The sequence below is a fragment of the Chenopodium album genome, chromosome 27 (assembly GCF_948465745.1).
Source record: "Chenopodium album chromosome 27, dcCheAlbu1.1, whole genome shotgun sequence".
Lineage (NCBI taxonomy): Eukaryota > Viridiplantae > Streptophyta > Magnoliopsida > Caryophyllales > Amaranthaceae > Chenopodium > Chenopodium album.
In genome coordinates this window covers 2,703,220-2,720,845 of record NC_137860.1, presented here as the reverse complement: position 1 = coordinate 2,720,845, position 17,626 = coordinate 2,703,220, and the positions used below count along the sequence as shown (strand labels likewise).

At 35.1% G+C, this 17,626-nt stretch overlaps 1 protein-coding gene across 1 annotated transcript; it reads left to right on the top strand.

Moving 5' to 3' along the window:
* Window positions 1-12,685: 12,685 nt before the first annotated feature.
* On the top strand, window positions 12,686-16,999 carry LOC145619003 (uncharacterized). The gene is made up of 6 exons (XM_081673607.1): window positions 12,686-12,867; window positions 12,968-14,061; window positions 14,197-14,309; window positions 14,910-15,822; window positions 16,142-16,871; window positions 16,996-16,999. Exons 1-6 carry the CDS (start codon window positions 12,686-12,688, stop codon window positions 16,997-16,999), a joined length of 3,036 nt encoding a protein of 1,011 aa, XP_081529733.1.
* Window positions 17,000-17,626: the final 627 nt, after the last annotated feature.

The following is a 17,626-nucleotide window of genomic DNA, read 5'->3' as shown; positions in this document are numbered from 1 at the left end:
TTTTCTTTCCAAAAATACCCCTCTCATTTATCATTTTCTTAAAAAAAGAAAAACAAAATAAACACTCCCTACAATTTTTTTTTTGAAAATAACTACCATCAATAATAATATATATAAAAAAAAAAACTACCATTCTTTAATAAAGTAAAAGCTAACTATTCTTTTTTTTTCATTTGTAGGGAAGTCATATCCATGATTTCATCAATTTATAAAGTCACTAACATATATATTTTTTGATTTGAATTAGGTATATAATATTTCATAAAAAATAAAAAAAAAATTGAGCCATATTGATTTCTTATATTGCACACGTAATTTTACGGGTGTCTCCTACCTTGTATATATAGATATAATTTTAGAATTAGTAAAATTAATTTTAATTTTGTAAAAATAGTTTCAATTTAACAAAAACAAGGTGAAATAAACAAGACCTACTCTAATTGTTACCCAAATCTTTTATCCAAACACTTGGTAATAATAGTGGTTTGATTGAATCCATTTTCAACCCACAAAACGCTCTTACCAAACACACTCTAAATTAAAAAGCTACTTGATCAACATATACATGTAAGAAGGATGTAATAGGGTACATATGCATAGAATGAGCCAAAAATTAAAAAAAAAAATCGAGATGTATTAATTGTACTCCGTAAAAGTTTGTTTGCTTGTTTTACATATGAAAAACATATTCTAATGCTATGATGGAATCAATTATGTAACACTTGTGTATAATCAATTATGAAAAAAGTGCTTGTCAAAAAAAAAAAAAAAAAAAAAAAAAAATGAAAAAAGTGAAAAGAAGCCAAAAAAAAAAAAAAAAGAAAAAAAAAAAAAAAGGGAAACGTACCATGTAAGGCCGTCATGGCACAACGCTAAAAATCAAACCACAAGTCCACTACCCTTTTCGGCCATCTGATATTCCAAGAGGAAAAAAAGAAAATTAGATAGGAACAATGGTAGATTATTCCATGTTGATTGAAAAATATATCAACAAATAAATTCGGAAGTAATTTATCAAAAAAACCTATTTTACTAAAACTTTGTCTGAAAACTAAAAATAAAATTGTCGCTAGGCATGGTAAACACTAAATTAGACACTAAATGTATAGTAAATTAATAATGCGAAGAGTATGAAGTTTTACCTATTGTAAACTGTGAATGAGATATTAAGCAACAATAAAATAATAGAAACGAGTTGTGTCTCCAGTAAAAAAAAATCTTAAGTAAAAATTAAAACTGAAGTGAGGCAAATAATCAGTTACTTAAAGCAGTTTATATAGAGGGTTTAAGAGAGGAATTTTGAAAGAAAGTGGGATGAAAACAACCCTCTAAATCTATATTATAATTGTAGAGTCGTTTTCTCAACTTTTAACCGCAGCACTCCAAACTATCAATCCTCAAATTTTGTTAACTTTACTTTAAAAAAAAATTAAAAAAAAAAAAACTTCATCATAACTTCCTATTTTATAACTTCCACCATGCAAATTCAATAACTTCCACTATTATATTTACATAAATAAATTCATAATATTATAGTAATAAAAAAATAATGAAACATACAATAAAAATATATTCCGTGCTTTAGCACGGGTACGCCCTAGTTCTCCTAAATAATACGGAGTACGAGTATTATTGCAATTATTTTTGACGTGGGAAGATTGAAAGTTTTTTAAAATTCAAATGTTAGTGGCTTAGTGGGGGGTTGGAAATTGGATTTCGGATGTGACTGACTTTACAAATTACAACTGCCAATTAAAGGTGTGATTAAACGGTTATGACGAGTTGGGATAAATGAATGTGACATGATTAGGAAACGGTTACTAATTCCTTCTAAATAATAAAAATACGAAATGACACGATAGGACAAATAGTAAGGTTAACAATTACTTCTTATGAAGGTAGAGTAAATTAGATGTGTTCAAAAAAAAAAAAAAAAGGTAGATTATGTTACGAGTATTAGTTAATTATATATAAAGTGCAGACACTAATGTTGCTACTTGCTAGAATAATTATATATACAAAAGGTAAATTACGTACAACTAGAATTAAGACACAAGCTCCAGTAGCATGACCTCCACCGCTGCCCAAATCGTTTCAGGGGTAGGTATAATTTAAAGGAATAACGTAGAACAAGTGTCGTTGAATCCAGATGTGCGGCACATCATCTCATCCATTATCTCCTTGTTTCTCCTCTTCATTGCAACAATCTGGGAGAAAACTTGGGCCTGGATCTGGGCCGCAACCTGCTCTTGCACTGAGACTCAACCCAGGTCATAATCTCGACCTCCATTTTCAATCTGCATGTTCTGCACCCTCTATTCAAATTGTTCCTACATCTGAGAAACAATGGATGACGACAACGTGTATTGCTGGGAAGAGCTGATTCCTCAAACTTGAGGGGTGCCATAGTAGAACTCTCCACTTCGGCTAAGATCCTTAACAAGGCCCTTCTTGTGCCCCAACGGACTCCCAATACAGATCTTTGGGCTCCTTTGAACCCCTTACTACTTGTTTTACTCAAGTTCCTTTTGGTAGATATCCTGCAATTTGAAATGCAAATGTTTACATAAAATATGAATTCTTTAGGTATAGTAAGTTAGATGGAGGTTAGGGCTGTTTAGGAATGGATATTTTATTTTAATTTTATTGAAACAGTTAACCATGGTTGAGTAGTAAGTTAAATTTAACATAAATTTATCGGAAAAACATCAATAAGGTTACGGTTGTGAAGTTTTAAAAGTATGGTACTACCAAAGATAATCACAAAAAAAATAGGCTACCATTGGAATTAAGCAAAAGTAGAAGCCTACCATTGAGAATTTTCCTTTTTTCTTTGAAAGTCTATGCAGCTAGGTTTTAATCACCTATTCTAAAAGATGTTTGGAAATAGATGATGATTGATCATTAATCTGAACTTTGCCTCATCCGCCGAAAATAATCCCAACTTTCGTTTATTATCTATTGCACCAAACTTTGGGGGTATTAATTTTCGTTGCACCCAACTTACCTGCAACCGGTTAATCCGGTCAACATTTGTGTGTTACATTGTTTTTGGACACGTGTCACTACATGAATGGTCAAATTAAAAAAAAAATTTAAAAAAACAAAATTTTTAAAAAAAAAAAAACAAAATTAAAAAAAAAACAAAATTTAAAAAAAAACAAAATTTTTTTTAAAAAAAACCCAGCCACGCCTTAACGGCAGCCACCGTTAATGGCAGTGGGGGAAAGGGGCGGAAACGACGGGGAAGGGAGGCCGGATTTGGGTCGGAAATGAAGGGTAAGGCGGCAGAAACGACGGGGAGAGAGAAACGGCGAAAACGAAGGGGAAGGGGATTCGGGTCGGAAAACGGCGTGGGGAGAGGGGAGTGACGAAGGAAATAGGGGTGGGGGAGGGGTTTTCGGGGGTGGGGAAAGGGAAAGGGGGGGTTTTGAGGGAAGAGGGAGTGTTGAGCGGCGGTTTCCGGGAGTGAGGGAGGGGTTTTCGGGGGTGGGGGAATGGTTTTCGGGGGTGGAGGAAGGGAAAGGGTGGGTTTCGAGGTAGGGGGAAGGTTGGGCGGCGGTTTCCGGCAGCAGGGGAGGGGTTTTTCGAGGGTGGGGGTGATTTTCCGGCGTGGTGGGGGTGGGGGTGTGGTGGCCGGCTGCTGGGTATGGGGTGGTTTGTGGGGTTTTTATTTTTTTTTGTTTTTTTTTTTTTAAAAAAAAATTTAAGCCAATCTTACGCTGACACGTGGCTAGGTGACCTGCTACATCAGGTTAGATGACCTGTTGGGTGCAACGAAAATTAATACCCCCTAAAGTTGGGTGTAATAGATAATAAACGAAAGTTGGGATTATTTTCGGCGGACGAGGCAAAGTTCAGATTAATGGGAGCAATTTTTCCATTTAAATAATGTTTGATATGCGTGAAATAATTTAAACAACAATATATAAAACAAATTTTTTCAAAAAAAAAAAAAAAAAACATATATAACAAAAATTTAAGAAATAAAGTTGAAAATAGATGAGAAAAATACAATGATATACAATACATAGTTCGATCAATATGATTACATCCAAAGGATAAGAGAGTATTTTTCTATTAGCTTTCGTAGAGGATAACCAAGAGAAATAACAAAAGAGATGCAACGCTCTCCATCTCACAAAATCTCTGAAGTGGAGTTACATATTGGTTTGAATTGATTAGGCTAAACAATATGATTACATCTACATGACCAAGGATAGTATTTTCCTATTAACTTTCATGGAGGATAACCAAGAGAAATAACAAAAGAGATGCACCACTCTCCATCTCACTTAATCTCTCAAGGGGAGTTACATATTGGCTTGAATTGGCTAGGCAAGATTATATGAGCACTTCTAATTAGGGGTGTTCAAATCCGGGTACCCGGATCTTCGGGTAGTTTGATACTCGGCCCATGTCCCGACCCGAGAAGACCGGGTACCCGGGTTTCGGGTACCCGCTTTTCTCGGGTTGGGTCATAGGGTACCCGGATTTGAGAGAACAATAATTTGCTCAAAATGAAAAAAATGATAAATAATCTAAAATATACAACCCAAATTTCACACAATTAGAAAAAGAAGTACAATTAAAAAATACACACAATAAGAAGTTAAGTACAACTAACAATAGATCTTTATTAAAGATTTAATTTAACAAAATAAAAAATCAAAACAAAAATCCAGATTTCGTTAAGCTACTCCCTTGATTTTACATCATGATATGATCATTCATCAATACCAACCATCAAATATCATCATCCACCATCTTCTTCCTTATCCTTATTTCATCCTTCTCTTGCGGTGGGATTCAACTGCAACAGCAAAGGCACCACGATTCTCGCTGGGTTGATGACGATTCTCGCTGGGTTTATGTTTGCGTTTGTGAGTGAAAGAGAAGAGAGAAAAAGAGAAGAGGAGGTGGGTGGCGTACTGCGCGTGAGTTGTGACTGTGAGTGACCAGTGAAGGAGAAAGAGGGGGGGAGAGAGAGAGGGGAGGAGAGGGAGAGAGAAGATTAGAACTGAAACCCTAACTTCCTAAGTGAAACTGAGTAAGTGAAGTGGGCTGGGTGCTTGAGTGCTTGGGAATCCAGGTATTTTTTTTTTGAATTCTGTTTTAATTTATTAGCGGGAATCCGGGTACCCGAAATTAGTAGTGTCCAGTGTCCCGGCCCATGAAATTACTATTTTAACGGGACGGGTACCCGACCCAGAAAAACTGAGAAAAAAACCAATTTTCCATCGGATTTTTTGCGGGTCATTCGGAAATCGGGACGGAACAATCGGGTCGGGTTTTTTTGAACACCCCTACTTCTAATTGTGCACCCAATGGTTTCTTATATAATATAAGAATGCCCTAAAAAACACTAAATTATTCCTCAAGGAAAATCATTAATATAGGAAACAAAACACATTCACTCGATTAGGCCTGTGCTAACGTGCTATGTAAGGTATGCATGTGTCCCCTTCCCAACTTGGACAATGTTTCAAAAATAGATCATAACTTTGTCGTTTCTTATTAGAATTGGATATATGATCTATCGTTGGAAACCTCTTGAAACAAACTATCATCTCTAACTTGAACCACCTCAAGATCACTTCTTGATTCAGAGATATAAGCGTTTGAAGATAGCCCTTCGAGAACTGGCTTAAGCCACCACAAAACTTTTTTGGTTTCTAGTCTTCTAAGCTCACCACTTGATAAGACAATTCCCTACTTAAACCAGTTCTCGAATACCCCAAAGGGTAGTGTAATTTGTTATTATAGAGTTCGTAAACAAACCGACATGTGAATGAAAGTTTTGTCCTACAAGTGTAAGCGATGAGGAGAACAGAACTAATGGGATGTGTATCCTACTTTGATGAAATAAGACAAATTGAACACTCATGGCGGGTAACTAAGACTCGTTTATTGGTTATAACAAGTTAGTGGCCCAGTTGAGACCAATTAAAATGACCACCTTATAATCTGAATTATTAAAATATAATCCAAAATTAGGATTATTTAAGGCACACTAGTTAAATGACGAAATTATTTTCACCAATTTTCAATTACTTTCAGTTAGTGCGCGGATCCAGGGGTACACAAATGTACAGCTGTACCCCCATTGTGCATTTCTCTAATAGGCACCCAAGTAGCCTGCCCTTTTGTGTCAAATTCAAAGAGACCGCCTATGTAAAAAAAATAAAAAAAAACTGGTCTCTCAGCTGATTTTTTTGATATACTCCACACCAGAAGTGCCAAGACTACTTTTACAAATAACAGGTTTCTTAAGTGATATTGTTAATTTTTCGATTGAAGATTAGCACTTTTTATCAAAGAGACCCCTATTACATATATCAGGTCTCTTAGATAATTTTTTAATCCTCACATATTTATTACTTAATTATTAGTCTTATTGTTGGAAGATATGGTGTATGATACACGTAAATATTAATACAATAGTGAAATGATTTATTATCTCAAAATTTAGATATGAAAAATTATTACGTTTCACATATTACTTTGTATTTTGTAATCTGTTTTTTATTAAACTTAATTCGTACCCCCCATTCCTCAAATACTGGATCCACCACTACTTTCAGTGCCTAAATCTACAAAAATTATCAATCTTACTCCCTCCGTTCTCATTTGTTTTTTACGTTTCCATTTAATGTTTCCTTTTTATTCTTTACATTTAGTATCTTTCCCTTTTGGATATATTTTGGATAAAATAACCCTTATTTTACAATTTCAATACTCAAAAGTCCTTACTTTCCCATGTGTAATTATACCTTTTATACTATTTTAATGGTTTTTCAATACTAATTACCTCCGTTTCTTTTTAATTGACACGTATTCCTTTCAAGGAAGTTTCTTTTTAGTTGACACGTATTCCTTTCAAGGAAGTTTCTTTTTAGTTGACATGTTTCCTTTTTGGGTAAATTTTTACCTTGCATTTACAAGCTACCCCACTTGTTTATTTCTCTATCACTCTCTCTCCTCTCCTTAATATATGTGCCTAAATCAAACGCGTCAACTAAATAGAAACGGAGGAACTATTACTTAATCTCTCCTCTCTCCTTTACTTTGTTCACCCCACATGCACAACATTATTTTGTTCAATTATAAAATAAGGGAACTATGTATATCTGGTTTAATATATAAAATTATCAAATGTGAAATTTGGCCAGATAACTAATTTTCAGAATATCAGTCAGAAGAGTCGGAACAAGAATTATGCGAGAAAGTGGTGTGCTTCAGATAACTGACCGTCTGAAGCAGTGAATAGTCATCTATTCGTCTTTTACTTGATTGGCAATATCAATTCTTGTTATTCCTTTGTCCTCTTGCTACCCTAGCTATGACATTACTTTTAAAGATAGAAGCTGCCAAATAAATCTCTTAAGAAAATTAGAAAGCCCAACATTTCAAGTTTTGGAGATCAATGGAACATTATAAACGAACATGATTCAAAAAAAAAAAAAAAAAAAAAAAAAACGAACATGTTTGTAGATACTTCAGTTTAGAAAATAAAAATATTGCCCTTTATAAATACGGAGTAGCTAAAAAGGAAAGATTAAACATATTAATTATTGATTTATGTATATTTTTGTCATAAACTCTAAACTTTATACTACTATTTTAGGAAATCTATCATATACCATTATAAAACAAAAGGTTATGAACATACAAAATATATTTTAAAAGTAAAAAAAAAATCATACATCTAACATAAAATTATTAGTAATAAGTAAATACAAAGTATTCAACCTTTTTATAAAAAATAGAAGAAGCATAATTTTAAACTTTCCAAACAAATCTTTAAAACGGTATTAAAAAAAGCTACTTGGATCCGTCAAAAAAAAAAAAAAAAATAAAAAAGCTACTTGGATTGATAAGGGTGAAAATTTTTTTCGACTAAATAAACTCCGGTAGAAATTCGAGTTAAAAAAACAAAACAAAAATATTCGAGTAAAAAACAAAGGAAGTAACATTTTATTGTCTACTTCATTAACAGACAAAACCTGGATACTACCTCCGTTTCTTATTATGTACAACAAAGAATTATTATTTGTAAGACATAAAATTATTCCTTTGTTATACATAATGTAAAACGGAAGTAATATTTACATGCAATTTAGTATAATACCTATGAGTTGCTTTCCCATTCAATGTGTTTTTGACCGGTGCACCTCAATAACCTAAACTTCAACTGCATCCGACCATGTTGCGCCCTTTCCTTGTATGAACCAACAACATTGTACAAACCATCATAAACATATTTTTTCATGTTTTTCTCACCCTTAATCTTGAATCCACGAATAACCCTCACAAAAGTACCTCTCTTCATGCTTTTCCACAATGCAAAATTACCCTCTACAAGCTTCTGATCTTTAGGAAACTTAACATTGCGCTCGAAAATACTTCCTTCGCCGGTATATATAAGCTCATCGGAGCTTACAAACACATCGTCATAACCTTCCGTGGTCACTATAGATGTTGCTAATGATACGTTACCTTCAATTGTTCTTGTAAAGTCGATACCTTTGGTATATTGAGTATGGAGTCCCATGATCACAAGCTGTATTCTAAGATCAAAACTATCTCCAATCTTAACGCCGGGTATCGGTCCAATACTCTTGCGTATTTTGATTATGTATCCCTCTTCCTTGAGATATTTCATAGCCATTTGATCAATCCTTAAATATGGTATGTTTTCTTTTGTTTTACTACACCAATTGTACCAAAAGTCAAACCTCTTTAACAGTAACCTCTTTTGTTTGACTACTTCATTCACATCTCTAGGAATCATGTTATGTTTGGGTCCGAAAGAATACGAGTCATTCTCAATGGTCTTTCTTTCGGCCCTTCCATTAAACGCATCCTGAGCGTTAACATGTTCCTCGTTCGATTTGACTAAAGGTTTGTCTAGTCCATACTCCATGCCATGTTTATTTGATGTTAGTTTCATCAAATTGGCGTTTCCTAACTTGTATGGACTTGGACAAACTGAGAATTCAATACCCCCATTTTTTAAGTCAACCTTTTGATTATTACTGTCGCGTAGTAGTAAATTATCATTACCAGTACTACGACTTGTTTGCTTAACAATGGTGGGCTTGATCTCTATATTACCAATGGCGGCACAAAGTGGCGCACTAGGTATATTCGTAGAACCTGGAGTTCTAGAATTATTATCCGCGGAATGAAGTATTCCGCGGGGAGTTTTTAGCGGAAGATGGATTTCAATATTCTTGAAATTTGTTCGCCGTACTAGTTTCTGTGGCATTGTAATATTAGGGTGGTAGCCAGCACCACGACTACGTTTAGCCATTGATGACGAATTCACTGCTGTAGAAGAGGAGGATTAGAAGAGTGTTAGATAATTTTGACTGAAAAAGGGCTTAGAAAAGGGGGGTTTAGGAAAAATTCGAAGCTCAAACACCTCCATCAATATGAAGGGTGGAATGTACAAATGATTAAAATCCAACCTTTGGATTAATCCTGAGTTATGGACAAGTCTTGGAACGGGTCAACTTCAATTCTTCCCGATGCCAACTTACTCAGTTGCAAGTCTAAGACGAGTTTCATCCAAATTAAAAACTCGATCACTTGCAAGTCCAAGGGAACTTCTATCCCAAACCATAACTCGCTTGCAAGTACGCAAGAAGCTTCATTCCAAAACCAACTCACTTGTATGCTCAAGAGAAGCAACTCCATAATAATACACTAAATTATGATAGTAGAATCCATACTATACTACAACTCACGTAATCACATTCCATGTAAAAGTGTGCAAGTGCAAAAAACAAAAAAAAAAAAAAATCACAAACACAAAATTTTACACTCCTCGAAAGGTTATTATGCATCCAAAACAATATTTTATAATGTAAGATAAATCAAATTTGTGCACTCACATTAATTCTAAATTAATTTATTATTCAATTCAAAGCCTTTTTTCAAAAAGCACAAAAATACCTTGTAACTATTACAGTATTACACTACATGAATAGGTATAATTTAAAGGAATAACAAAACACATAAAAAAGAAAAAGGATGAAAAAAAAAACCTGAATTAAGAAAACAGATCATCCCAGTCTAAAGTATTTAATAAAATTATTGACATCGTCATCTTTTAAAAATTGAATTTTGAACAGAAAAACAAATCTACAGCAGCCTAAAAAAATTTTATATGAAAAAAAAAAAAAAAAAACGGAGTACTACCAAAATTGAAATTACTTTCTATAGAATACATAAAATAATACGTAGATAATTAACGATGAAATTTACCTACCTACCTACCTACCTAGGTTGTGCAACCAATTCATTCACGTACGCTACAAAGCGCCCATCATTAGTAAAAAAATTTAATCTATTGTATTCAGGATGCATCTCCAGTCTTATTATATATATAGTACTCACAATTCGCAAAGCAAATCTCATAATTTCATGATAATACTTTATCTCGATAAAAATTTATCTTATTTATAAAAGATAAACATAATATTATCACCAACAGCCTATACCAATCTCTATCTTTTTTATTATTTATTTATTTATTTATTTTTTTAATCTTTATAGAGTAAAACTCGACAATCGGTTACTCCTTTAAATTTACTTTTATTTGCCCTACTTTCATTTTTTTATATATTGACTAATGAATTAGATATACCACAAGTTTATCGCCGAGTGACACAAAATAAAGCTTTTTAAAGTAGGACAAACAACAATCGGAGGAAGTATAAATCTACCGGATTAAGTTCTCTCGAAAGAAAAATAAATCTAAATAGGATTTGCAATCCATGAGGAAGTTAATAATCTAAAATGAAGTAATTAGCATAGATCGATCTTAAGACTCCGCATGATTATATTCTCTCGAAAGAAAAAAAAAATTATCTATTTAGAATTTAAAAACCACAAGGAAGTTAATAATCTAAAGTGAAGTGATTACTATGGATGAATTTTAGGTTAATATATACTCCGTCATGTATAACTTTTAATAATATATCAAAACTAAAACACTTAAAAATTGTTAGAAAATACAAAAATAGGAAAAAAGATATGAATAAACTTGCACAAAGTATAGAGAAGAAGAAGATGAATTACCGTGAAATGGTGCGCCAAAGATCAACGATTACAAAAGTTTGACGGCTAGGTATATTGTGCGCTCCAAAGGTTTAAGCACAAATGAAAGAACGATTGAATATAAATAACAAAATACTTCGTTAAAATATGGAATGTGAACCTAAATTTTAAGGCAATAATTATTACTCACGATTTATTTCTAAAGATTAAGTAAAAAGCGCCGTATTTAGGCAAATAAAAAAATTTGAATATTCAAATTCGTAATATATGGGAAAGTAAGTGCAAAAAAAAGTGCAAATGAAATTTGGCAGTTACCAAATTTATTGAATATTCCGATATTCTTAGGACCTTAATTTAATTAAGATCTTTCCGTCCTGCCTAACTATTTTATTTCCGTAATTTTTTTTTTTGAAACATTATTTCCGTGTTTTTAAAATCTCTTTGTAGAAAAAAAAAAAAAAAAAATCTGTGATAATATGAATTTATGGTAAGTAAGAACAAGCGTAGACAGTTTTATATAACTACAAGGAAAATCTTGTTATCATAAAAAAATCACAGTTGAAATTTCATAAATTCTTTATGTACTAGAATTTAAACTCAAATTTCATCCAATACGGTTTTGATATGGCTTACCATACCGTATAACTGCGTGTAAATAAAAAAGCATGGTAACCGCTATAACACTAATAGCGTAAACCTCTATAACATTAACAGAGTAACCTCTTATTATACTTGTTGAACAACCCTTGAATAACAAAGTAATTCCTATATTTTACTAACTAAACCTTATAATAACACTAACCGATCGAGTAACTTATATCCCCTTGTAAAAGTTACTAAATTTCATCAAATAAAACTGTTAGAGGACCAACTCAACCAAAAGCTTAAGCTGATGGTTGAGGCCTGGGAATATATTTTATACTCTATCACACCCCCCTCACACGAGAGCCCACCGGCTTTGATACCATGTTAGTGAACCATTTCACCCAAAAGCTTAAGTGGATGGTTGAGGCCCAGAAATATATTATATACTCTAGAAAAAAACTTTTACATTTGAATTGAAAATCTAAAATTGATTTTTCATATATTAATGATATCGTTAATTGAAGGACTCAATTCAAATTCAAATAAACCAATTTGATGGTGTTAGATTCAAATTATATAACAAACAAATTAAACAGTAAAAGTGTAACATTTAAATTTGAATGATAAGCAAGCAATTTAATAGTGCTAGATTCAAATATAGATATTTAAAAAGCTATTGAAGTTGTAGAAAAATTAACAAATGAAAATTTTACTCATTTTGTATAAAAATTTTCTGCAATTGTATTTTTTTTTATTTTTTTATTTTGGGCTTTTAGAGAGCCATTATTTGGACGTGTATTGAGGATATATTTTGGGAATATCTTAGGATATATTTTGTTACCTATTTTATGGCATGAATATCTTGTGTGTTTATCTTAGGTAGTTTCCTAATTCTATCGAATGAGGGATAACTTGTATTATATATATTTGACGAGGATAATCAATAACATTCAAGCTTTGAGGTTTTATACAATTTAGCATGGTATCAAGAGCAGGTTAATTGTTCCTTGATTTTTTTTAAAAACCCACAATCATGGCTGGTGAAATTACACCGCCACCACCACCTCCAACTCCTACCGAAATCAAACCCAATTCTCCGTTTTACCTTGGGTCACAAGATCGACCTGGGGATTTTATTACTCCTACTCGCCTAAAATCAGATACCTATGATGACTGGGCTGCGGATATGCAGACAGCGTTAGTTGGAGGCCAGACGTAAGTTCGGGTTCTTGGATGGTACAATCACGGCGCCTGTTCCTCCATGTACTCAGTCAGACTAGACGGCTATCAATGCCATGTTGATTTCCTGGATTAGCAACACCATCGATCCAGAGGTAAGGTCATCTATTTCTAAATTTCGTGAAGCTAGGCTATTATGGCAGCATCTCAAGCAGCGTTTTTCACAAACCAATGGCCCTAAAATTCAGCAATTAAAATCGTCTATTGCTAAGTGTGAGCAAACCCGATCTATGTCTGTTTCAATTTATTATGGCAAATTGCATTCTTTGTGGCAAGAATTAGATCATCATGAACCATTAATCAATTGTAATTGTTGTTCAAATTGTGTGGCTGGAAAATTGCATGAAGCGAGACATGAGCAGGCTAAATTACATGATTTCTTAATGGGTCTATATTTTGATTTTTATGCTTCTTTACGCACCAATATTTTGTCTCAAGACCCTCTCCCTACCTTAGATCGAGCATATCAGTTGGTGGTACAGGAAGAGCGTGTGCGTACAGCAAAGTTAGAGCACGAATCCAAGCCTGCTGATGCTCTTGGCTTTGCTGTCCGTACGGGGGTAGGTCGGGGTCGTGAAGGTGTTGATCGTGGTCGTGTTAGTACGGTGTGTGCCAAGTGCAAGAAAGTAGGCCATGAAACTGTGAATTGTTGGGCTGACAAAATCTGTAATTATTGCAAAAAGAGAGGCCACATTGAGAGTAAATGTTATGATCTCCATGGTAGACCCCCATCGAATGATGGAAGTCAGGGGGGGCAGTCTACACCCAGCCGTGGTCAGAGTTCAGTGCGTGCCAATGCAGTTTCCGGGTCGAATGTTTCAACCGAAGGTTCCTCTCATAATAAGGTTTTTTCAAGCGAGCAATGGAAGGCTATCACCGGTTTGTTTGGTAATGCCAATGTACCCGAAAATCGCTTGAATGGTAAGTTTGATCTCACTTCTTGGATAATTGACACCGGGGCTACGCATCATGTCACTGGTGAAAAATCTTGGTTACTTGATACTAAAAGTTTTGTATGTCCTGTTGGCCTTCCAAATGGTGATACTGTTGCGGCTTCTTTGGTTGGCTCTGTTCGTTTGTCGGACAAGCTCACTTTAACCGGAGTTCTTTATGTTCCTCACTTGAGTTGTAATTTGATTTCTGTCTCTCAACTCGCAGATGAGCTTAATTGTATTGTCCAATTTAACCCTTTTATGTGTGCTATACAGGACCAAACAAAGGAGCTGATTGGAACGGGAGCTAGGAGAGACGGATTATATTATTTTAGCAATTCGGATTCGGTGCATCATGTTGGTGTTGGTGAAGCAACCTCAAATTTGGAGTTGTGGCATCGTCGGCTTGGGCATCCTTCCGAGAAAGTAGTTAAGTTGCTTCCTCATGTTAGTAGTAATAAAGATTGTCTAGATAAAGGGTGTGAAGTATGTATGCGTGCTAAACATCCTAGAGACAAATTTCCTCTTAGTGAAAGTAGAGCTTCTAGAATTTTTGAAAAAGTACATTGTGATTTATGGGGTCCGTATCGACATGTTTCGTCGTGCGGAGCTCGTTATTTTTTTACTATAGTTGATGATTATTCAAGAGCTGTTTGGATTTATTTGTTGGTTGATAAAACTGAGGTTTTTAGAATGTTTTTGGCTTTTGTTGCAATGGTTGATAGACAATTTTCCCAGACCATAAAAATTGTGCAAAGTGATAATGGTACTGAGTTTAATTGCTTACATGATTACTTTCAAGCCTCCGGAATCCTTTTTCAAACCTCTTGTGTTGGTACCCCACAACAAAATGGGAGGGTTGAGCGTAAACACAAACACATTCTAAATGTTGGGAGAGCTTTAAGATTTCAAGCCAATTTACCAATTTATTTTTGGGGTGAGTGTGTCCTAGCTGCAACACATCTTATTAACCGCACTCCCACACCCTTACTCCAAAATAAAACTCCTTTTGAAATGCTTTTTAATAAACCTCCGTTGTTTGATGCTATTCGCACTTTCGGTTGCTTATGTTTTGCTCATAATCAGAAAACAAATGGGGATAAATTTGCTAGTCGGAGCAGAAAATGTGTTTTTGTAGGATACCCTTTTGGTAAGAAAGGGTGGAGAGTGTTTGATTTGGAGTCAAGAGTTTTCTTTGTTTCCCGTGATGTGAAATTTGTGGAAGGGGTATTTCCATTTGATACTCCGGATGAGGTTAATATAGAGTTGAATTCCTATGATAATGTGGATATTCATGAGGATTTTATGGAATGTGAGCTGTATGAGGATGTTACTGCTTTTGCTGAAGATTTGGCCTCGGTGCCCCCTGCCACAGCCACGGAAACCGCAGCCACAGCAGAACCCGCGGCCACAGCAGATCCCGCGGCTGGGCAGGAACTCCACCCAGCAGCACCTTCTGCCGCGGGACAACCTGTGGGCGCAGGGTCAGACCTGCTGCAAAGCAGCCCAACCACTGCCACACCCGCTAGTTTTCCAGCGGCAGCTGGGACTGCCGAGCACAGCAGCAGGGTGGTTGCCGAGCATGGCAGCCCCACCACAGATGACGAGCACAGCCCCACCACAGACGCTGAGCACTCTTCTTCCGATCAGCCTTCATCGGAATTAATGGGTAAAGGTTATCGACAGAAATTTACTTCGGTGAAACTCCGTGATTTTGTGACTCACTCCGTTTTTGCTAATAATCCGTCTCCGTCCTCTCCGTCATCCAATACTCCTTCAGGTACTCCTTACCCTTTAGCACATTATATAAATTGTGACATGTTTTCTGTGGATTATCGCAAGTTTCTTGCAGCTGTTGTTTTGGGGAAGGATCCAAAATCCTTTAGGGAAGCCATGAAATCTGAAGGTTGGCGTCGGTTTATGCAAGATGAGATACGAGCATTGGAAGACAATGGGACTTGGACATTGGAGCATCTTCCTCCAGGGAAGAAAGCTCTAGGTAGTCAATGGGTGTACAAGACAAAATATTTTCAAGGCTCTGAAAGGGTATGGTTTTATTCAATCTTACTCTGATTACTCTCTTTTTACATACACTAAGGGCACGGTTCAGATTAATGTCTTAGTCTATGTTGATGATCTCATTGTTTCTGGGAATGATTCCGCTGCGTTGACTGTTTTCAAGGCTTATCTTGGTGATTGTTTTAAGATAAAGGATCTTGGTCCTTTGAAATATTTTTTGGGTATTGAGGTTGCTCGTAGTAAAGCAGGTTTGTTTTTGTGTCAACGAAAATACACCTTGGATATTATTTCTGAAGCAGGTTTATTAGGCGCAAAGCCAAGTGGGTTTCCGATTGAGCAGAACCACAAGCTTAGCCTTGCTAGTGGTGAATTACTTGGGGATCCGGAGTCTTATCGTAGGCTGGTAGGCCGGTTGATTTATCTCTCGGTGACTAGACCAGATTTGGCTTATTCGGTTCACATTCTTTCTCAGTTTATGCACGAACCTCGGACTGAGCATTGGGAAGCAGCTCTAAGGGTGGTTCGTTATTTAAAGGGTACCCCGGGCCAGGGTATTCTGTTGAGTGCAGATAGTGACTTGACATTGCAGGGTTGGTGTGATTCGGATTGGGCGGCGTGTCCTCTTACTCGTCGTTCGCTGACTGGTTGGCTAGTTTTTCTTGGAAAATCTCCTATTTCATGGAAAACTAAGAAGCAACCCACTGTTTCTGGTTCGTCTTCTGAGGCTGAGTATCGTTGTATGGCCTCTACCACACATGAGTTGAAATGGTTGAAGGCTTTACTTTTGAGTTTGGGTGTTCAACATCCTAAGGCGATCAAGTTGTTTTGTGATAATCAATCAGCGTTACATATAGCTCGAAATCCAGTTTTTCATGAACGAACAAAACACATCGAGATTGATTGTCATATTGTTCGTGATGCTATTACAGAGGGCTTAATTGCTCCATCTTATGTTTCCACTAAGGAGCAGCTTGCAGATATCTTTACGAAGGCGCTTGGGAAGTCTCAGTTTGATCATCTTCTTTCCAAGTTGGGCATTTACAATCCCCATGCTCCAACTTGAGGGGGGGTATTGAGGATATATTTTGGGAATATCTTAGGATATATTTTGTTACCTATTTTATGGCATGAATATCTTGTGTGTTTATCTTAGGTAGTTTCCTAATTCTATCGAATGAGGGATAACTTGTATTATATATATTTGACGAGGATAATCAATAACATTCAAGCTTTGAGGTTTTATACAATTTAGCAACGTACGATGAAAATCAATCCAATAATCTTCTATAACCAAGTGAAAAGCTCTAACCACCTAAACTATTCCTCACTCTCAATATTGCAATTGTATTTGGTAGCCTTAGCTTTAGGGATGAATCATTTCGTAACCTCAAGAGACTTTATTATATATCGAAACAAACCTACTTTTCATAACATACAAGCACACAGCGAAAAGTACCTTGCATATTATTCGGTTTCATATATAAAACCAGAACAATATCTCAAGATATTATGCTAATTAATTCATCTCCATAAGTCCACAACGGCAATTAGTTATTAAGTACATACTTTGTTTAAATTACTTTAAGGGAAGTATTCTTTTTATTATAGAAATTGGATATTCACTAACTAATGAGAGTATGAGACGAATCAAAGCAACCAAATTTTTTTTGTTCTACTTGTTGATGAATTTGTAGTGTTATGAATACCAATTTGAATTGATCCTGGTATTCACAACATTAATTCACATAACACTTCGGCAATCTGCTCAACTATTTATGTACACT